Here is a 23,054-nt window from a genome sequence, read left to right as displayed (position 1 = left end):
CTGTCCTCCCTTATGCTGTCTTTCCAAAGCAGGAGATTTAGAAAGATTTATTCTTGAAGAAATTAAATAGGAAAAGTTCTGGATTTAGGATACCACAATACCCTTGTTTTAGCCTTTTGCCTGACTAGCCCCCAGGACCTGGCACTCAAAACTCTTAGAGATTTTGTGGGGCTAACGGGTTTTGCCTCTCATTGGACTGAAATACTGCTCTGTACCTTTTTCTCATGTTGTTCCTTCTTCTCTTTGCCTATCTATGTTTTATCCATTTCCTTAATCCCAGTTCTACTTCTATCTACTTGATAACAGCTTTGGTTATTAATCCCAACCTTACTCATCTGTCCTTTCTCTTTGGCATATTTTATCTTAACATTACATTTTGGTTTCTAAGTTGACAGTGAATTACATGATTAGCTCTTTTCCTCCATGTGCTTGCATTGTTTTTGCTGTCTCTCTCACCTTCCTTAGGGTAGTGACTATGTTTTTTTCTTTTTCTTCTCCTCCTCCAGCTGCCTCCATGGTGGCATTCTGGTGGAATGGAAAGAACTAGACTTAGAGTCAGACGACCTGAATCCTTTATCTAGTGCCATTAATTAATCCATGTGATGTTCTCATTTGATTCTTAATGTGACCCAGCCACAGAACCTCTCTGAACTCAAGTTTCTTCTTACCTGTAAAATGGAGATAAAAAGGAAAATTGACATAAAACCCCAATATCCAAGAATAGGAATGGTCCATTTTGGTGTTCTCACATTACTGGATGTAAACTGTTGTCCTTTAGAACTCCACTGCCTTAGACATTCATGCTCTTCTACTGGAATCCCAACTTCTCTGCAACTTTCTCTAACCAGCTCTGCAACTTCGTTTCAGTCCCTCAAGATTCAAGTTGGGAGCATGTGATTGCTACACCTAGGTCTTTTGCCTTTGGCTTTTGCAGTGAGTCGTAGGGTTCTGCTTCCCCTCTCTCGGGATTTCTTCAGAAGAGGAAGAGTATTTTGGTACTAGGGAGCCCAAAGGGCAAATAGCCACCTCATCCATTCAATGCAGTTTTTCCTTCTTGTTTAACACCATTTTATACATAGTTGTTTTAATCTATAATTCCCTAATGACATGATGTTGAACATCTTTTCATATGGTTACTTGCCATCATTGTATCTTCTTTGGTAAGGTGTCTGTTAAAGTCTTTTGCCCATTTTAAAATCAGGCTGTGTGTTGTCTTACTGTTGAGTTTTAAGAGTTCTGTGTATATTTTGGATAGCAGTCCTTTATCAGATGTGTCTCTTGCAAATATTTCTTCTAGTATGTGGCTTGTTTCCTCATTCTCTTGACATTGTCTTTCACAGAACAGAAGTTTTTGATTTTAATGAAGTCCAGCTTATCAGTTATTTCTTTCATGAATTATTCCTCTTGTATCTAAAAGACCATCACATGCCCTAGGTCATCTGTTTTCTCCTATGTTATTTTCTAGGAGTTTTATGTTTTACATTTAGGTCTATGATCCATTTGGAGTTAATTTTTGTGAAGGTCTTTGTCTAGATCCATTTTTTTTACGTGTAAAGGTCCATTTCTCCTAGCCCCATTTATTGAAAAGACTATCATTGCTACTACCATTGTATTCCCTTTGCTTCTTTGTCAAAGATCAGTTGACTACATTTACATGGGTCTATTTCTAGCTCTCTATTCTGTTCCATTGATCTGTTTGTCTGTTCTTTTCCTAATACTATACTGTCTTGATTACTATTAACTTTACAGTAAGTCTTAAAGTTGGTTAGTGTCAGTCCTCCAACTTTGTTCTTTTACTTCAGTATTGAGTTGGCTGTTCTGGGTCTTTATCCTCTCCATATAAACTTTAGAATCAATTTGTCTGTATCCACAAAGTAACTTGCTAGGATGTTGATTAGGATTGCATTGAACTTAAAGATCAAGTTGAGAAGAACTGACATCTTGACAATATTGAGTCTTCCTATCCATGAACGTGGAATATCTATTTCATTCTTTGATAGCTTTCATCAGTTTTGTAGTTTTCTTCATAGAGATCTTATACATATTTTGTTAGATTTATACCTATTTGTTAGATTTACATAAATGGTAATGTGTTTTTAACTTCAAATTTCACTTGTTCATTGTTTATATATAGGAAAGTGATTGACTTTTGTACAGTAACCTTGTATTTTGCAACCGTGCCATGATTGCTTATTTAGTTCCAGAAGCTTTTTGGTTGATTCACTTAGATTTTCTACATAAATGATCATATCATCTGCTCAACATAGAGGACCATGTCATATGCAAGAATAAAAATTTTTTAAAAGGAAGAAGTATAGAGAATAATATATTACATAATCATGTACTCACCACCTAGATTTAACATGTTAATGTTTTTCATATTAGTTAAGGTTAAAAAAATAGTATATTGTGGATAAAGTTGAAGCATCCTTTACAGTCTCAATCCCTTCTCTCCCAAGATATAATCACTCTCAAAGTTGGTATGCAGTTTTTCCTTTCATGATTTTTATTCTAAAACTTGTATATCTATCCATCCATCCATTCACCCATCATACAGAGATATTCATTCCCTTATATTTTCTTCTGAAAATTCTAAAGCTTTGCTTGTCACATTTAGATAATTTAACATTTAATCAATCCCCTAATCTTTTGCTATTATAAACATTGCTTCAACTTATTAGCTGGTATAAACTTCTTTCTGTACCTGTGGAATCTATCTATAGAGTAAATTCCTAAGTGTGGGATTGCTGCTAGGAGTTTTGATCTTTGACCAATAAATATAGTCATGTAAACACAACCATAGTTGAGATACAGACAGTTCCATCACCCCAAAATGTTTCCTTGAGTTTCTTTGTACTGCTGTACTTTCTATTATGGTTTTGCTTTTTCTAGCATGTTATGTAAATGGAGTCATACAGCATGTAGTCTTGTGTCTAGCTTTTTCACTTAGCAAAATTTGCTTCTCAGATTCATTTTTTTGTTGTGTGTATCAGTAACTCTTTCATTTGTATGGCTGAGTAGTATATTATTGTATAGATATGCCACAATTTGTTTATCAGGACATTTGGGTTCTTTCTAGGTTTTTGGCTATTGTCAATAATGTTCTTATGAACATTCATGTACAAGTATTTGTGTGGACATAAATTTTCATTCCTTTGGGGTAAATACTTAGAAGACTAATTGCTGGAATATATGATAAATATGTTTAACTTTGTAAGAAACTTCTAAGCTGTTTCCCAAAATGATTGTTTCATTTTGTATTCTCATCAGCAATATATGAGAGTTCTAGTTGGTCCACATCCTCATTAACGCTTGGTTCTGTCAGATTTGTAAATTTTAGATCATCTAATGGGTATATAGTGCTATCTCATTATGTTTTTAATTAACATTTCCTTGATGAATAATGATATTGAGCTTCTTTTCATGTGCTTATTTGCCACCTGTGTATCCTTTTTTGGTGAAGTGTCTGTTCAAATTTTCTGTCCAATTTTAAAATTATGGGTTCTTTGCTTTCTTAATATTGAGTTTTGAGATTTTTTAAATAGTCCTTTATCAGTCTTATCAGATACATTTTGCAAATATTTCCTCTTGGTCTATAACTTTTTAACAGAGTCTTTTGAGAAATACATGTTTTAACTTCTGAAGAAGTCTAGTTTATCAATTTTTTTCTTTTAAACTTCATGCTTTTTGTATCCAGTTTAAGAAATCTTTGCCTAATCGCCCAAGGCCAGTAAGATTTTCTCCTATGTTTTCTTCTAGATGTTTTATAGTTTTAGCTCTTACATTTAGTTCTATTAAACTAAATGTAATTTAGTTTAATAGGGATTGCATTAAATCTGTAGATTGTTTTGGGTAGTATGGCCATTTTAACAATATTAATTCTTCCAATCCAAAAGCATGGGATATCTTTCCATTTCTTTAAATCTTCTTCAATTTCCTTTATCAATGTTTTTTTTTTTTTTTTTTTTTTTTTTTTTTTTTTATCAATGTTTTATAGTTCTTGGTGTATAAGTCTTTCACCTCCTTGGTGAGGTTTATTCTTAAGTATTTTTTTTTGCGGTACACGGGCCTCTCACCGTTGTGGCCTCTCCCGTTGTGGGGCACAGGCTCCGGACGCGCAGGCTCAGCGGCCATGGCTCACGTGCCCAGCCGCTCCGCGGCATGTGGGATCTTCCGGGACCGGGGCACGAACCCGTGTCCCCTGCATCGGCAGGCAGACTCTCAACCACTGCGCCACCTGGGAAGCCCTCTTAAGTATTTTTTGATGTGATTTTAAATGAGATTTTTTTTTACTTTCCCTTTCTGATATTTCATTGTTAGTGTAAAGAAATGCAACCAATTTCTGTATGTTAATCTTGTATCCTGCTACCCTGCTGAATTCATTTATCAGTTCTAATAGTTTTTGTGTGGAGTCTTTAGGGTTTTCCGTATGTATTTAGTATCATGTCATCTGCATATAATGACAATTTTACCTCTTCTCTTCCAGTTTGGATACCTTTAATTTGGACAGGAACTCTTCTTGATATCTGCTTATTCCCAGAAAGAAGTTACTTCTCACTCTTGTTTAAAACCTGTTGTCCTGGGCTTCCCTGGTGGCCCAGTGGCCCGCGTACCGCAGAAAAAACAAAAACAAAAACAAAAAAAACCTGTTGTCCAGATCTGGCCTGTTAAGGTCTTCTTTTGGCATGAGTGGAATGAGGGAGTTCCTATGATGGGTTTTAAATAAGGAACATAAATAATTTAAACCTTAGAAAGTTATCTGACATGAAATTGGGTGCCGTAGGAGTAATTTAGTTACCTCTACCTCTTCGTCAGGAAGCTGTAAGAGATTTCTGCATGGAGTATGAGATTAGATTGGATGACTTTTAAGGGCCCTTCTAACTCTCTGCATTCAAGCTTTGATCAGAAGTCCCAGCTTCTTTTCTCTAATGACTTAGACTTAAAAATCTAGTCCTAACTCTAGTGGCACATAGTAGTTACTCAATAAATGCTGGTTAAATAAATTAACTTGCAAGAATTCTTCACAGTGTCCTTTTTCTCTCTCTTGCAGTTAAAAGAGCCAAGTTCCAGGGTTCACCAGGTAAGGCCAGCCTTTAATTATTATGTTCTTCTCCCCATACTTGCTGTGATTTAAAAACATTCTTTCAAAAAATCATTAATTTCATTTGATTCATTGGTTAAATTAGTTAAATTCACTAAGTTCATTAAATTAATTAAAAATCAGTATGGGAAGAGATTGGTCAAGGGGGTACAAAGTTTAAGTTATGCAAAATGAATTATTTCTGGAGAGCTAATGTACAACAATGTATCTATGGTTAACAAGTATTGTATACTTGAAATTTGCTAAGAGGGTAGGTCTTAAGCGTTCTCAACACACACACGCACAGAAAATGCTAATTATGAGGTGGTGAGGAATGTGAATTAGCTTGATTGTGGTGATTATTTCACATTGTATACATATATAAAATCAAGTTGTGCACCTTAAATATATACACTTTTTAATTGCCAGTTACACTTCAAAAAGTTGAAAAAAAAACAGTGCTGTTGTAAAACATTAAAGAAATCTATATCAATCTGGTAAAAAGTTAGTCTCCTTACCTCTTGGTCAACTCAATTCTGCTTCTCAAAAGTAACTATTTTGAGGCTTTTATATACCTTTTCAGAGTTTTACTGTGTATGTGCATGTATACACTAATGGATCAGCTACACATGTCTTTGTGCAACCTGCTTTTTTTCCAACAACATACCATGAAAGTCTTTCCTTGTGTATACATATATCTGGTTCTTTCTTTCAAAGAGTTGTACACACACTACTATATTTAAAACAGATAACCAACAAGAACCTACTGTAAAAAAAATAGTGTCCAGGATTTTGTTGTACCCTAGGCCCCTTATTGAATATTCAGGTCATTTCAATTTTTTTGCTATTATAAGCAATAAATGTTCTTGTGCATTTAACATTGCCTGCTTTTGAAAATGTATCTGTATGCTAGAGTCTAGAAGTAGAGAATTGTTGGGCCAAAGGTACGTATTTTAAACAAATTTGGTAGCTGCTGCCAAATTGCATTTCTGAAAAATTTTGCTAGCTTATACTCAGACTAAAAGTATGTGGGTGTCTGCTTTCCCAAATCCTTATCAACATTAGATAATATGAAACTTTTTAATCTTTGCTCATCTGAAGGTGAAAATGGTATCTCCTTATTTTAATACACATTTTCTTAACTGAATGTCAAGTTAGTTATAAAGACTTACTCTAGTTCCTTCTGGGGGCAAAAGGAGGGTACTGTGGATTATGGGGAAAAAAACACGATTGGGAACCCAAGAAAATCTGAAAAACCAAATCTGGGTGCAACAGGAACTAAAGCAGTTTCTGGGCCTACTGCTCTCTCCAGTGGCTCTGGGTTAGGGCTTCTCTTCTTTCTGAAAAGCTTTTCTGCTCTCCTTTCTCATCCAGCAGGCTTTTTATGCTTACCTGTCTTGCACACACCCCATAGTGGCTGCTCCAATAGAATTTATATGCCTCTCCTTCAAGCTTCAGCACCAATCAATTGTTACTATTTCTTTGTTTTCCCTACTGAAAATCTTTTGAGAGGGAATCATATTGGTCTCAGCTTTTGGTCAGCTTATGAATTGGCTGGCTGCTTTTGGGTGGCATCTCCTTTTGGTCTGGTCAGCTATGGTTGGACATGGGGAATGGAGTACAAAATCCTATGATAGAAAACAGCTTAGGGGTATACTGCATTGCTACTACCAGATATGGATGGGAATTCCCTCATGTGGGTGGGCTTGTATCCTCATATATCTTTGGTATAATTGTAGAATAATTGTAGATATAAGACTGCATAGTTTTTTATGATACTTAAGAGAAAGATTTACTTTCTGCTAGAAGTGCATGACAGTGCCCATCTTCTCACACCTCTAACACAGGTAATTGTTTTAAGCAATCTTTGGTAATTTGATGAGTCAAAAATGATAGTCTGTTTTTTTTCATTTTATAAAATTATGATTAACTTCTTACATAGAGAAGTGAACTCTCAATTCAGTGTCCCTCATCATGACTGATACAAAGGAAGTAACAAAATGTGCTGTGTTAAGTCTTAGGTCAGATTTCTGAGTTTTGAGATCCAGGCCGCTTACCTTTGTTTGGTACTCAATTTATACTCTCAGGTTAGAGAATTTCCTTTTTCTGACTCTGTGATAATATATATTTTTTTAATGTAAGTTGTGCTTTAGGCCAGGGTGAATAGATCAAGCTTGAAATCTGTTTCCTTTATGAGGATTTTTCCTCAATTCTTGTCCCTGTAAACAAATAGAGGTAACTCTTTCCTCTTCTGCCTTCCTTTAGCACTTTTTTGCTTTCTCTGTGGTACTTATTTCTTTATACATTTTATTAATTTGCATATCTTATCTTTCCTGTAAGATCAATTAGATTATTATTTTTTCAAACTGCAGGTGGGCTATAAAGTCAATTTAGTTAGTTATTAATATTTTAAAAATTATAATAAAAATATCAATGTATCACATCTTGTATTTCATAAAGCTTTTGTTTTTGTTTATATGTGTGTATATATGTATCTACTGGTCAAATATAAAATATAGTCCTTAAATTTGAAAAACACTATTGTAGATTATGCTTTTGAGAATAGAATGTGTTTTCTAATTTTTCTGTACCTCTCTGCTTAGAATGATGCTATATTGTACAATATATAATTCCATTTTTTCTTATATATACTGTAATATGGACATTACTTAATTCCAAGGGTTTTGTGAGACTGGATAACCATCTGAGCACTAAGTATTGTATCTTTGGTTTGCATTTTTTCAAAGACAAATTTAACACATATGTGACCCTGAAAGTGCAAAATGTGAAGAGCACAACTGTAGCAGTCCGTGGCGATCAACCTTCCTGGGAACAAGATTTTATGTTGTAAGTACTTTGCAGCAGCAGCAGCATGCCTATAATATTTGACAATATTTCCAAGGTAATCACATTGGATTAAACAAGTAGAGGCTGAAGATTTTGTGTATATCTAAGACTTATAAAATACGTTAAATATTAAAAAACATTTTAATAGCATGTTAAATATTCTTTTTGAAAACTAGAGAAAGGAACAAATGAGGTGTGTGGTAGGTAAAGTACATCTACAGTTTTGTTGTCTCCCAATTTGTAATCTATTTTCAGAGGCGAATTATGAATTCAAGTAAACGCTCAGTTTACATGGGTGAAAACACTACCTAGTCAGATTTTCCTAGTGGTCAGAATTAGGTATAGTATAACATACTGAGCATGATATTAAACCTAACTTAATCTTTCTTTGATTCTCAGAAGGCTTCTTGAAGGAATGTGGTTATGCATGTGAGGACTGTGTTTGTGTTTCCAAGTCACCTGCTTTCGAAGATGAGGATGTCTGTGCTTATAATCCTTTTGCTTTACGGAGTAAAATGTTCTACCTTCATCTAATTAATAAAAATGAGTAAATATTAGTAGAATTGCTTGCATATGACACAAAATTTAGTATATTATGATTGTAAGCTCTGGCTTTAAAAACTTGCTATTTCCTTTTTTCCTCTTAAATTTCAGCAATTTTTTTTTTCTGCTCTAGGAAAGGGAACAAAAATGTACAATATCATTTTGAAGGGCTGACCAAATCACTTAGCTTCTCTGAGTGTCAGTTTCCTTATCTGTAAAGGTCTACTCTTGCTTACAAGGTTATGCTTATTTTTTGGGAAGGTGGGCACAAGGGGGTCAACCAAGAAAATGTATTAAAATTGCAGTGAAATTTGTGATTGAAGTGAAATTGCTTTGCGAGTTTTATAGTCCATCTCAGACATAGGATGACTCTTTTTATGGGGAAACATTCCAATCCTCTGGGCTTTTAATATATTGCTGCTTATAGTACCATTTAGGAAACTTTATTATAATAGTTAAAGGTTAAGACTGTGAGGGTTTGGGCTAAGACAGTAACAGAAGGATAGATAGAAAAGGATGGATAGAAGATGTTGAGGTAGAACCAAGACTTGTCTTGGATGATTGGGTGAGTGGTGAGCTACTCATTAGGATAGGAGATAATAATATATCAGTTATGAACAAGCTTATATTTGAAGTTCTTACAGGACAGGTAAGAAGAAAGTTACAGAAGATAAGTTAAAACTTGAACCTGGTACTCATGGAAGCCTGGGTTGGAGAAATATTTTGGTCAGTTGAAGCCATAGGCATAGATGAGAAAGCTTAGGGAGAGTGTGTTGGGTGAGAAAAGGGCCTTGGGTAGAGCCTGGAGAGCACCAGCATTTAAAGAGGGGACAAAGAGGATTAGGAAGGAGTGAACAGAGAGCAAGAAGGAGAAACGAGATAGTAGTGTCATGGAAGCTGAAGAACTGGGGCTTCAAGAAGAGGCTAGTGGTGTCAGATTTCTCACTGGTTGCCCCTCTCTCAAGATTATGAACCTCATTTATTCCTATCTGTTATATTGACATCAGAGTGAGACCATTTGTTTTTTCTTCACTCGTGTAAAGTCAACTATGAAGAGTTTTTTCAAGTCTCTTCCCTGTTAGCCATACCACAGTTCTGGCTGTGGTATATAAACTTAGCAATCCTGCTTTCTTTTGATTTCCAGTTGGCTCTAATAATCACTCGCTGTTATAACTGTTCCCAGCATGTGAAACATATCAACCTTCTGCAGTCTCTCATCAGCATAGTAGCTTTATTCTTACTTGTTTATTTTCCAGTTTCCCATAGCACTTACTCTTTCAACCCTATTGTGATATGTGTGACTTTTCTTCTGTCCCCCACCTTGAGATGCTGTGTGAATTTTGTCCTCTCTCCTTCTACACAGGTTTTATTAGCTACATTATCCACCTTACTGCTCCTATTCCTTATTCCTCCTATCCTGCTCTTCTGTCACTGGTAGCTCCATTGCTGGTCACTTGTTCCCCTTTCTCCTTTTTTTTTTCCCTCCCTAATGTATTATGTGGTAGTATCTAATATTCATTTTGGAACTTCTCATTTATCTTTAGTATTTCTTTGTCTTATTTCCAGGACTAGATTGTTCATTTCTTAGGGGCAAGGAGGGCATCTTCACTTACTGTGAATTTGCCTAGCTCAGAATCTTGTATACATGTGTGCACATATACTGTTGATTGAGTTAACAGAACAGGAACTTCCCCAGAGCTCTGGGGATGAGGCATAAACAGAGCTCTCAGACTTCTCTTAGTTGGGCCATTTGAGCAGATGTAGATAAGAGATTTCTCACAGAAAATATCCTCATTGTTTGGGCTTTATTCCCCAGAGTTCCCTGAAGAACAGATTTTCTTCTTTATCTGTCCAAGTCAAGCTGTAAAGAAAGACCTCTGGCTGTTTCTTTTAGCTATTGGCTTGAGACGCTATTTAAGACTTGCTTTGGGAATATTGTATATGTATCCCCAAGCAATTTTTCTTTTCCAGATTCAAAAGATTTGGGGTTGTTACATATATTTTTCCAAGGCTAATCAGTTAATTAGGCTGAATGAAACTGTGTGCCAAAAGCTCAGCTTCCCCACTGTGAATGCCCTAACATAGTGGCTGGGTTTGGTCACCTACTTTTTGGTTTTGAACAGCTCTCCAGATAGCTTGGAAGTTTTTAGAGATGGGAGCTAGGTCCTATATTGTGTGTCTTCCCCAATGTACCAAGCCATATGAATTGTACATGTCAGTAAACATAAATGAAAAAAATGAACTCAGTACTTTTCTGTTCTGCTGTATTTATATAAAAGGGGCAAATTTGCTTGCTTCACTTGTTTTCAACACACTTGATATGAATTTTATGGCTATAAGGCCACATCCCAAACTAGTGAATCTGAGAACATGTATCTTAATAGTACAACAGGGAAGCCAAGCTATCTCGAAAGCACAAACTTGAAACTTCTACATGTGATGAATAGCTGTTGTTTTCCTGAGAATACCTTTCTGCTTTTCCTGCTGGAATTGGCCTTTTCTCATCTTTCTTGCATTTCCCCTCAAATAACCTTGTGTTTCCATAAGAGCTTTCTGGAGAATGTTTTTAGCATTAACATAAGCGTTTGCTTGTTTCACCTTAAGTCCATAATTATTTTTGAGTTAGCCCTTCCAAGCTGATATTCTTCCATGTATGACACTGCTTTTGCTTAGTGGTCACCTGGCTCCCTGGAATAATTTCTTTTTAAATAATTTTTCCTAGTTATTATTACAGGAAAATCATTGTGTTTATCATTATCCTGTGATCATTTTGTTTATCAGTGACAGTACCTGCTTTAACTGATAATGAACTAGCACACTCCAGTGTCCCTCACCTGCCTCTGACCACATGTTCCCATCAAACTTAGATCTTCTAATGGGCCCTTTTACTTTTGCTTGGATTCCCTTTCATATTTGTCATAAAGAAGACTTGCTTTTTCCTCATAGTTCCCTGTATCCAGAGGTATAAGTTGCAGGCAGTGCTAGTATTACAATAAAACATATAAAACTGTTGCTTAAGTTTGGAGATTGTAGGCAGACATTCCTGGCAGTAATGCCCTCATTGCTTGGCTTCATTGTTCTTGTGAAACTGTATTAGTCTAACAATGATTGTAGCTCCAAAGGAGAGGGGACAGACTGACAGAGGCATTTTTCTGTGCATACCCTACATAGGTCTCTGGGAACCTAAAGAGTGGTTGCAGGATTAGGGACATTTTGATTTTTCCCTGATGACAGGATCCTGATCAGGACATACTCAAGGTTTAGCAAAACAGGAGATGTAGATGTTTCTTTCATATTACCTGGTTTTCTAAAAAAGGGCTTTCTTCTTTCCTTCAGTGAGATTAGTCGTCTGGACCTGGGTCTAAGTGTGGAAGTATGGAACAAAGGACTGATCTGGGACACCATGGTGGGGACTGTGTGGATTGCACTGAAGACAATTCGTCAGTCAGATGAGGTCAGTCAGTGCATTGCCCATTTGGAGGTAGGGTTCTAGCCCTTGCTTCTCCACATCCTAGCTCCATTCAGCTAATGTTCATCCATATATCTCAGATTTCTCTGCCCCCTTTCTAATTAGAGGACATAAAACCATCCTAATGTCACCGAGAGGTTCAGGGGATTTTATCTAAGGCCTTCCCTCTGCCCTGTGACTTAACTCAGAGGTGCCAGAGTACCTATTTAGCCTTATCAGGTAGATAGGCCCTTCTGAGTACTCTGTGTGTGTGTGGTGGTGGTGGTGGGGTGGGTGGGATCAGCAGGGTGAAGGAGGGGAGTGTGAGGGAGGGGGAGAGAGGGGTGGGGGGGGGAGGGAGGGAGAGAGAGAGAGAGAGAGAGAGAGAGAGAGAGAGAGAGTGTGTGTGTGTGTGTGTGTGTGAGTGAGGGAGAGAGAGAGAGAGAGAGAGAGAGAGAGAGAGAGAGAGAGAGAGAGAGATCTAGGATACCTGTGGCTTCTGCATTCCCTCTAAGACACTGTTCTGAGAGGAGTCCCATTAAACTTCCTCAGCCAGCTCTTTGAGTCACCTATCCCAGGGACCTGATTTCAGTCTTCCTTCTTCCACATATAACCCTAACAGAGTTTAAGGAACTACAGGCTTGGCAATTGGTAATCACACTTGTCTTAATACACTATTTTCAAGACTGAATTTCCACTCCACTTTACCAGATTAGAACATAACTCAGCATAATTTCCCTATGACACTCACTTTGAATATTTTCACTGTGGTCCCAGTTCAGGTCAACTTAACTAGCCATGTTACTAGCTCTTTAGTGATTAGAAATAGTGACACATTAAGTGACATAGTCATTAAGTATTGTACAGATTAAATATTGATCCATGGAGATGCTTTGCTTTTGAGTTTAGCACTCTGGAAATTCTGTCCTCGGTGGGCTGGCAGAAAGCTGAGCACAGTGAAAGCTGCTCTCCCACCAAAGAGGGAGAACAGAAGCCACATACAGCAGAGGCAGGTGGTGACTCTGATGTGTTTGCCTCATTAGGATATGTGAATGGCCCTCAGAAGCTCTCTGACAAGGAAAATGAGAGAAAAAGACCTGGCCCTTTAACCGAGAGGGGAGTCATGAAAGAGTGAAGTTTAATCTTAGGTCTCTTTTCTAGGAAGGGCCTGGGGAATGGTCCACGTTGGAGGCAGAGACATTAATGAAAGATGATGAGATCTGTGGAACTAAAAACCCAACTCCCCATAAAATTTTGCTGGATACAAGATTTGAGTTGCCTTTTGGTGAGTCTGATTAGATTTTAAAAAACATTTAATACTTTTTACCACATTGTTTGAAATTGTTTGTTAGTTGTTTTCTTACTGTGTCTTTTGTCAGCCATATCCTTTCAGGGCATTCTGTCTTCCACTCCATTCCCTGTAACACCTAGCTCAGGAATGTGCAAAGTAGACTCTAGAATGGTGCTCATTAAAGAATCCACACTGAAAGCATTCTTTTCAAGTCATTTAGTTTCTTATAACTATTTATTATAATAAAATACCTGCTTATCAGAGAATATCAATGATTTATTCTTTTGATAATATTTTGACATTTATTGCCTTGAAGTGAATATATACCTTGTGATTTGTTAATTTAAGCATTAAAATAGCACTAATAAATAGAATAGTAATTTGCAAAGTAATTTAAAAAATCACACAAAAAGGGCTTCCCTGGTGGCTCAGTGGTTAAGAATCCACTTGCCAACTCAGGGGACAGGGTTCTAGCCCTGGTCCGGGAAGATCCCACGTGCTGTGGAGCAACTAAGCCCGTGCGCTGCAACTACTGAGCCTGTGCTCTAGAGCCTGCGAGCCACAACTACTGAGCCTGCACCTAGAGCCTGTAGTCCGCAACAAGAGAAGCCACTGCAATGAGTAGCCCATGCACCACAACGAAGAGTAGCCCCGACTCAACACAACTAGAGAAAGCCGACGCAGCAATGAAGACCCAACACAGCCAAAAAAAGAAAAAAGAAAAAAATCACACAAAAATACATGTTCCTTATAAAAATTCAAATAGCATGGAAATGTACATGGATAAAAAGTTAAGTTTCTCTTCCTCCTTCTTTTGACCTCCTTTGCATTCCCCAGAAATAAATCACTGTTAACTTTCTTGTGTCTTGGTTTAGGCACAAGAAATTTCTTCTCTAGAAATTTATTTTGACAAAATTTGGGTCATACTCTATATACTATATATGGTGATAGTATTGTATAAACTAAAGCATATTATCTTGGACATCATTTCATGCTATACTTTAAGATCTATCTTGCTGATCTCAACAGCTGCTTTATATCATAAGTTATCTAACCAATCCTTTTTTTTTTTTTTGCAATCCTTTATTGATTGACATGTAGGTTGTTTCCAGTTTTTTTTTATATACCACTGTAACGAACAGCTTTATCTATGCCCATTTATGAATCTAGGATAAATTCCTTAAAGTAGAATTTAAGGAATAGGTCAAATCTACAAACAAGAAATAATGGAGAGGGTGTGGAGAAAAGGGAAGCTTCCTACACTGTTGATGGGAAAGAAGATTGGTACAGCCACTATGGAGAACAGTATGGAGGTTCCTTAAAAAACTAAAAATAGAACTACCCTATGACCCACCAATCCCACTACTGGTCATATACCCAGAGAAAACCATAATTCAAAACAACACATGCACCCCAATGTTCATTGCAGCACTACTTAAAATAGCCAGGACATGGAAGCAACCTAAATGTCCATCAATAGAGGAATGGATAAAGAGGATGTGGTACATGTATACGATGGAATATTACTCAGCCATAAAAAGGAACGAAATTGGGTCATTTGTAGAGATGTGGTTGGACCTAGAGAGTGTCATACGGAGTGAAGTAAGTCAGAAAGAAAGAGAAAAACAAATATCGTATATTAATGCATATATGTGTAATCTAGAAAAATGGTATAGATGATCTTATTTGCAAAGCAGAAATAGAGACACAGACGTAGAGAACAAACAGTATGGATACCAAGGTGGAAAGCAGGGCAGGTGGGAGGAATTGGGAGATTGGGATTGACATATACACACTACTGATACTATGTATAAGAGATAACTAATGAAAACATACTGCGTAAAGCACAGGCAAGTCTACTCTGGGGACCTAAAAGGAAGGAAATCCAAAAAAGAGGGGATATATGTATATGTATAGCTGATTCATTTTGCTGTACAGTAGAAACTAACACAACATTGTAAACCAACTATACTCTAATAAAAATTAATTAAATAAAGAATAGGTCACAAGGTATGTGTATCGTTATTCTTCCTAGTACTGCCAAGTTGCTTGTGTTAAAAAAAAAAGATTGTACCAGTTTATATTTCTGCCAACTATGTCTCAGGTGTCTCTTTTCTGCATATCTTTGCCAACATTTTGTAATTTCCCAATTTTTTTTTTTTTTTTGTGGTATGCGGGCCTCTCACTGTTGTGGCCTCTCCCGTTGTGGAGGACAGGCTCCGGACGCGCAGGCTCAGTGGCCATGGCTTACGGGCCCAGCCGCTCCGCGGCATGTGGGATCCTCCCGGGTCGGGGCACGAACCTGTGTCCCCTGCATCGGCAGGCGGACTCTCAACCACTGTGCCACCAGGGAGCCCCTGTAATTTCCCAATTTTTAAATGTTGGTATCTTGTCTAATTTAACTTTATTCAGTTTTAATTTTGACTGTTTACTGATATTCATGTATACTATTGTTGTTGCTGCTGTCTTATGATTTCAGTCTATTTATATCTTGTACCTTATGGTGAATTGAGCAAAAATGGCATGATTTTCCAGTAAGCTCAGAAATAACTAAACTCAGAGCAACTATTACTTCAGAAAAATATAAAAGAAGACTTTCTTGGGTGTCTGTAGCCAAGTTGCAGGTGAAGAGAAAAGCAATTGGAGTTCTTGCTTGTGGCTTAGTTGCTTGTATTCTTAATGCTGTGTTCTCAGCTATACTAGTCTGGAACGGAGTTTCTGTCTTGTTGAATCGGGAGGGGGGTGGGTGGGGATGGGTCTTGGTTCAAATACAGCAGAAATTGGCTATTCTTAAAGTTGTAGTAGATTTTCTTGAATATATATTTCTTCATTTGCTGTGTGCTCTTAGGACCATTTCTAGAGACTTTAAATGGTATTTATTTTTCTGATTTGGCAAAAAAAAATAATAAAAATTAAAAAAGAAAATCAAACGTACCCATATATTCAGCACAAAAGAGAAACACTGAGACAAAATATGGATCAGGTCAACTTTGGTGACATTTAAACAGGTACACTTTTTAGTAATCCACATGAAGGAATCAAATACAGTCCTTTCTCCTTTGTCCCTCCTATCCAAAATTTCACCTCCTTCCCCTCAAACCGCTCTTCAGCAATTGGTGGCAATATTTCAAAGTCTTATAATAAAATCTTCAAGAAATTTACTACCTAATTTGTACAGCACTCCTCAGCCATAAAATGGTTTACTTTGCACTTGTTGAAAATAAGTGAGAGAGGAGGAAGAGCTGCTCTGCTGCAGTCTATACGTTCTGATGTAGAACAAATTCACCAAGATACATTGTTAAGTAGAAAACAGCAAGGGACAGTGAATGTGTTAGAATATGCTACTATTTGTGTTTTTAATAGGGGTTGGGGGTCTACATATATGCTTATAGATTCAAAGACTGCCCCTGGAACGATATACGAGAAAGTATTAATTGTGGTAGCCTATAAGAAAGAAAGATAACTGATTTGTGAGGGAGACCTAATTTTCCCTGAGTAACTTTTTAAACCATTGTGCATGTATTACTACCTCACCCCTCAAAATAGTTTTAAGGAGAAAAATACAGAGCTACAAGGATGTTTATTGCAGTACTATTTATAACAGTACAAACTTTGAACAATCTAAGTACCTAACAAGAGGAGTGGTTAAATATATTACAGTTTAAATTAAAAGCCCAGGCTCTGGAGCCAAATCAACTATGATTTTTAAATTTTTATTTTATTTCTTTCGTTTTGGCTGTGTTGGGTCTTCATTGCTGCACTCGGGCTTTCTCTACTTGCAACGAGTGGGAGCTACTCTTCCTTGCGGTGTGTGGGTTTCTCATTGCGGTGGCTTTGCTTGTTGTGAAGCACAGGCTCTAGGCGTACGGGCTTCAGTAGTTGTGGCGCACGGGCTCTAGAGTGCAGGCTCAGTAGTTGTGGCGCACAGGCTTAGTTGTTCCGCGGCATGTGGGATCTTCCCGGACCAGGGCTCGAACCCGTGTCCCCTGCACTGGCAAGTGGATTCTTAACTACTGTGCCACCAGGGATGCCCACATTTGATGTTTTTAAAAGATGTTGCATTTTTCTTTTGGAAGTTGTTATAGTCCATCTTATATATATACAATGAGGGTATGTGTACCATTTTTCTTTACTCTTTTTTTAATGTGGTAAAATACATGTAACATAAAATTAACTATCTCAACCATTTAAAAGATACAGTTCAGTGGTATGAATACATTCATAACGCTGTGCAACCATCACCACTATTCATATCCATAGTTCTTTTCATCTTGCAAAACTGAAACTCTATACCCATTAAACAATAACTCCCCATTCCCCTCTGCCCCCAGCCCCTGGCAACCACCATTCTACTTTCTATCTCCAATTTTGACTACTCTAAGTACCTCATACAATTGGAATCATACAGTATTTGTTTTTTTGTGACTGGCTTATTTCACTTAGCATAATATCCTCAAGGTTCATCTATGCTGTAGCGTATGTCAAAATTTGCTCCCTTTTTACGACTGAATGATATTCCCTAGTATCTGTATATCACATTTTGCTTATCTGTTCATTCATTGATGGGCACTTAGGTTGCTTCCACATTTTAGCTATTATGAATAATGCTGTGAACATGGGTATGCAAATATCTCTTTGAGATTCTGCTTTCAGTTCTTTTGGGTGCATACCCAGAAGTGGAATTTCTGGATCATACGGTAATTCTATTTTTAATTTTTTGAAGAATCATCATACTGTTCTCCATAGTAGCTGTACCATTTTACACTCCCACCAACAGTGTACGAGGGTTCTAATTTCTCCACATCCTCGCCAACACTTGTTATTTTGTTTTTTTGGGTTTTTTTCCCTGTTTTTTTGATAGTAGCCATCCCAATGGGTGTGAAGTGGTATCTCATTGTAGTTTTGACTTGTATTTCCCTAATGATTGAGCATCTTTTTATGTGCTTTTCGGCTATTTTTATATCTTCTTTGGAGAAACATCTATCAAGTCCTTTGCCCATTTTTGAATTGGGTTTTTGTTATTGTTGAGTTTTAGGAGTTCTTTATATATTCTGGGGATTAATCCCTTATCAGATCTATGATTTGCAAATATTTTCTCCTATTCTGTGGGTTACCTTTTCATTCTGTTGATACTGTCTTTTGATGCAGAAAAGTTTTTAATTTTAATGAAGTCTAATTTGTCTATTTTTTGTTGTTGTTGCCTGTGCCTTTGGTGTCCTATCCAAGAAATCACTGCTAAATCCAGTGTTGTGCAGTTTGGGCCCTATGTTTTTTTCTAAGAGTTTTCCAGTTTTGGGTCTTGCATTTAGGTTTTGATCCATTTTGAGTTAATTTTTCTATATGATGTTAAATAAGGGTCCACCTTCATTTTGTGCATTGTAGATACTCAGTTATCCTAGCACCATTTCTTTATTTTTCTTAAATTAATTTTTATTGGAGTATAGTTGATTTACAATGTTGTGTTAGTTTCTGCTGTACAGCAAAGTGAATCAGTTATACATATACATATATCCACTCTTTTTTAGATTCTTTTCCCATATAGGTCATTACAGATTATTGAGTAGCGTTCCCTGTGCTATATAGTAGGTCCTTATTAGTTATCTATTTTATATATATGTCAATCCCAATGTCGCAATTTATCCCTCCTCCCCCATTAGTAACCATAAGTTTGTTTTCTACATCTGTGACCCTATTTCTGTTTTGTAAATAGGTTCATTTGTACCATTTGTTTTTTAGATTCCACATATAAGTGATATCATATATTTGTCTTTCTCTGTCTGACTTCACTCAGTATGACAATCTCTAGGTCCATCCATTTTGCTGCAAATGGCATTATTTCATTCTTTTTTATGGCTGAGTAATAGTCCATTGTATACATGTACCACATCTTCTTTATCCATTCATCTGTTGATAGACATTTAGGTTGCTTCCATGTCCTGGCTATTGTAAATAGTGCTGCAATGAACATTGGGGTGCATATATCTTTTTGAATTATGGTTTTCTCCAGGTATATGCCCAGGCGTGGGATTGCTGGACCATATGGTAGCTCTATTTTTAGTTTTTTAAGGAACCTCTGTTAGTGGCTGTACAAAGTTACTTTCCCACCAACAGTGTAGGAGGGTTCCCTTTTCTCCACACCCTCTCCAGCATTTATTGTTTGTAGATTTCTTAATGATGGCCATTCTGACTGGTGTGAGGTGATACCTCATTGTGGTTTTGATTTGCATTTCTGTAATAATTAGCGATGTTGAGCATCTTTTCATGTGCCTCTTGGCCATCTGTATGTCTTCTTTGGAGAAATGTCTATTTAGATCTTCTGCCCATTTTTTGATCGGGTTGTTTGTTTTTTGATATTGAGCTGCATGAGCTGTTGGTATATTTTGGAGATTGATCCCTTCTTGCTCACTTTGTTTGCAAATATTTTCTCCCATTCTATGGGTTGTCTTTTCATTTTGTTTATGGTTTCCTTTGCTGTGAGAGCTTTTAAGTTTCATTAGTTCCCTTTTGTTTTTATTTTCATTATTCTAGGAGGTGGATCAAAAAAGATCTTGCTGTGATTTATGTCAGAGAGTGTTCTGCCTATGTTTTCTCTCTTTTTTAAAAAAAATTTATTTTTTTTTAAATAAGATTTTATTTATTTTTGAATTTTTTTTTTTTTTTTTTTTTTTTTTTTTTTTTTTTTTTGCGGTACGCGGGCCTCTCACTGTTGTGGCCTCTCCCGTTGCGGAGCGCAGGCTCCGGACGCGCAGGCTCTGCGGCCATGGCTCATGGGCCCAGCCGCTCTGCGGCATGTGGGATCTTCCGGACCGGGGCACGAACCCGCGTCCCCTGCATCGGCAGGCGGACTCCCAACCACTGCGCCACCAGGGAAGCCCTATTTTTGAATTTTTAATTCAGGTATAGTTGATCCACTATGTTGTGTCAGTTTCAGGTGTATAGCAAAGTGATCCAGTTATAATACATAGACATCTGTTCTTTTTCAGATTCTTTTCCCTCATAGGTTACCACAAAATATTGAGCATAGTTCCCTGTGCTATACAGCAGGTCCCCATTTTCTGTCCATTTTATATTTAGTAGTGCCAGCACCATTTCTCTTTTTTTAAAAAATAAATTTATTTATTTATTTTTGGCTGCATTGGGTCTTTGTTTCTGTGCACGGGCCTCCTCTAGTTGTGGCGAGTGGGGGCTACTCCTTGTTGTGGTGCACGGGCTTCTTGTTGCAGTGGCTTCTCTTGTTGCGGAGCACGGGCTCTAGGCGCATGGGCTTTGGTAGTTGTGGCATATGGGCTCAGTAGTTGTGGCTCACAGGCTCTAGAGCGCAGGCTCAGTAGTTGTGGCAATGGGCTTAGTTGCTCCGCAGCATGTGAGATCTTCCCGGACCAGGGCTTGAACCAGTGTCGCCTGCATTGGCAGGCAGATTCTTAACCACTGCATCACCAGGGAAGTCCCAGCACCATTTCTTGAAAGGACACTTTTCCCCATTGAATGTTCTTGGTACCCTTGAAAAAAATCATTTGATCATATATGTAAGGGCTTATTTCTGGGCTCTCTATTCTCTTTTATTGGTCTATATGTCTGTCTTTATGTCAGTAGCATACTGTTTTGATTTACTATAGCTTTTTAAAAAAAATTTATTTTATTTATTTATTTTTGGCTGCTTTGGTTCTTCATTGCCGTGCATGGCTTTCTCTAGTTGTGTCAAGCAGGGGCTTTTCTTCAGTGCAGTGTGCGGGCTTCTCATTGCTGTGACCTCTATTGTTGCGGAGCATGGGCTCTAGGCACGTGGGCTTCAGTAGTTGTGACACATGGGCTCAGTAGTTGTGGCTCGCGGGCTCTAGAGCTCAGGCTCAGTAGTAGTGGCGCATGGGCTTAGTTGCTCTGTGGCATGTGGGGTCTTCCTGGGCCAGGGCTCAAACCTGTGTTCCCTGCATTGGCAGGCGGATTCTTAACCACTGTGCCACCAGGGAAGCCCTACTATAGCTTTTTAATAGGTTTTGAAATAAGGAAATATGAGTCCTCTAGCTTTGTTCTTCCTTTTCAAGAATATTTTGGGTATTTGAGGTCTGTTGAGATTCCATATGGATGGGGTTTTATATTTCTGTAAAAAAAAAATTGGGATTTTAATAGTGACTGTGTTGAATCTTTCCATCACTTTAGGAGGTATTGACATCTTAACAATATTAAGTCTTCTGATCCATTGGGAATAATAATATATTATTTTGGTTTTTGTGAAGATTCAAGATAATGTTCATGGCAAGAACCAAGCCATCAGTAAAATTAGTCCATTACCACCACCCTTCTAACTTAGATTGTATGATTGAATAAAGTATTATCAACCTATGATTAAATTATCAGCCTGGTAATGTGGTTTCTTCTTTTTTGTGATAGATATCCCAGAGGAGGAAGCCAGATATTGGACCTACAAATTGGAGCAAATCAATGCCTTGGGAACTGACAATGAGGTAGGAACTGTTTTTTACAATGTAAAGAGTGTCTTTATAGGACGCTTTAAGGGAGCGACCCAGGAACATGTTGAAGAACGAAAGAATTTAAACTGCATTAGAGAAAAAAGGTAGCTAGAAGATTGCCTATTATTAGAAAGGTCTATCTGCTTTTTCTTTTCTTCCCATTGTCCCCCAGAAGTGGCTGAATTGGCCCCAGTCTGGCTCTAGACTGTTGGGGAGCAAGCTTATACTAGGGAATCTGTCCTCTTGTTACACAGATGAGCAAAAGCCTTTTTTTCCTGCTTGTTCCCAGATTTTTGGATATGTATCCTTATTGTGTGCTTTTTTAAGGAATGTTTAGACTATTGCATTGCTTAGTCCTGCTGTCCTAACTTATTTCCAGAGATGAGTTTTGTGCACAGAATAGAACACAATCAACTCAACCTGAGCCAGCAAGAATGGGGAGTGTTTTTGTTGGTGGTGGTGGAGGGAAAAGATAAGTTTTTTTACTTTAGGGCATGTTGGGCTATAAGAAAATTTGTCTGGTAAGCAACCTGTTAGGAAACGTCTGGTAAGCAACCTCATGTGAGAATCTGAAGCTCAGGGTATGATGAGGTCGGGTATAGAGTTTGGATTTATCAACATATTTGTAGCAATTGAAGTCATAGGAATAGAAGAGCTCACTCAGGTAAAGTATGTAGAAAGAGTATTGAAGAACAGGACAAAACCTTGGGAAACATCAAAGGTAGAATCCTGAGAAACAAAAGAGACTGAGAAAGAGCTGCCTGAAAGAGAGAGTAGGAGAACCAGAAAAAGGTTTATGGAACAAAGGAAAAAAAAAGTTTTGAGGCAGAAATTCTTGACAGTGTGAAATATTACCGAGAGCAAAGAAGATGAGTAATGAAGTGGAGCCATTGGATTTGTCAATTAATGGTCAATATCCATAGGTTAGTACAGGAAGCCAAAATGCAGTGATTTGATGCGTGTTAGTTTCCCAGGGCTGCCAAAAAAAGTACCACATACTGTTGGCTTACAGCAACAGAAATTTATTCTCTCACAGTTCTGGTGGCTAAAATTCTGACATCAGGTGTTGGTGGGATCAGTTCCTTCTGGAGGTTTTGAGGAAGAAGCTCTCCCATGCCTTTCTTCTACTTTCTGGTGCTTCCTAGCAGTCTTTGCTGTTCCTTGGCTTATAGACACATTATTTCAGTCTCTGTCTCCACTATCACATGCCTTCCTGGGTTATGTCTGCCTGTCCTCACAATACGTTTGATTTCAATGGAAATCAAATTTCCATTGATTTTTGTGGGGGCACCAGTCATTGGATTGACTTGATTATATCTGCAGAGACGCTATTTCCAGATAAGGTCACATTCATAGGTACTGGGGATTAGGATTTCA

The 23,054-nt window shown here is 37.5% G+C and overlaps 1 protein-coding gene across 2 annotated transcripts in view; it reads left to right on the top strand.

Moving 5' to 3' along the window:
- UNC13B (unc-13 homolog B) overlaps positions 1–23,054 on the top strand; it is a 214,242-nt gene that overhangs the window by 44,446 nt on the left and 146,742 nt on the right. For both annotated transcript variants that reach the window (XM_032635442.1, XM_032635443.1), the window contains exons 2-6: positions 5,051–5,080; positions 7,828–7,927; positions 11,807–11,924; positions 13,080–13,203; positions 21,598–21,671. In XM_032635442.1, the coding sequence (XP_032491333.1) occupies positions 5,051–5,080; positions 7,828–7,927; positions 11,807–11,924; positions 13,080–13,203; positions 21,598–21,671 (446 nt within the window). The remainder of the gene's footprint in view (positions 1–5,050; positions 5,081–7,827; positions 7,928–11,806; positions 11,925–13,079; positions 13,204–21,597; positions 21,672–23,054) is intronic.

Source organism: Phocoena sinus, chromosome 6 (genome assembly GCF_008692025.1).
Source record: "Phocoena sinus isolate mPhoSin1 chromosome 6, mPhoSin1.pri, whole genome shotgun sequence".
NCBI lineage: Eukaryota > Metazoa > Chordata > Mammalia > Artiodactyla > Phocoenidae > Phocoena > Phocoena sinus.
Note: the sequence above shows the minus strand (reverse complement) of the source record. Positions and strands in the feature narration are given on the sequence as shown.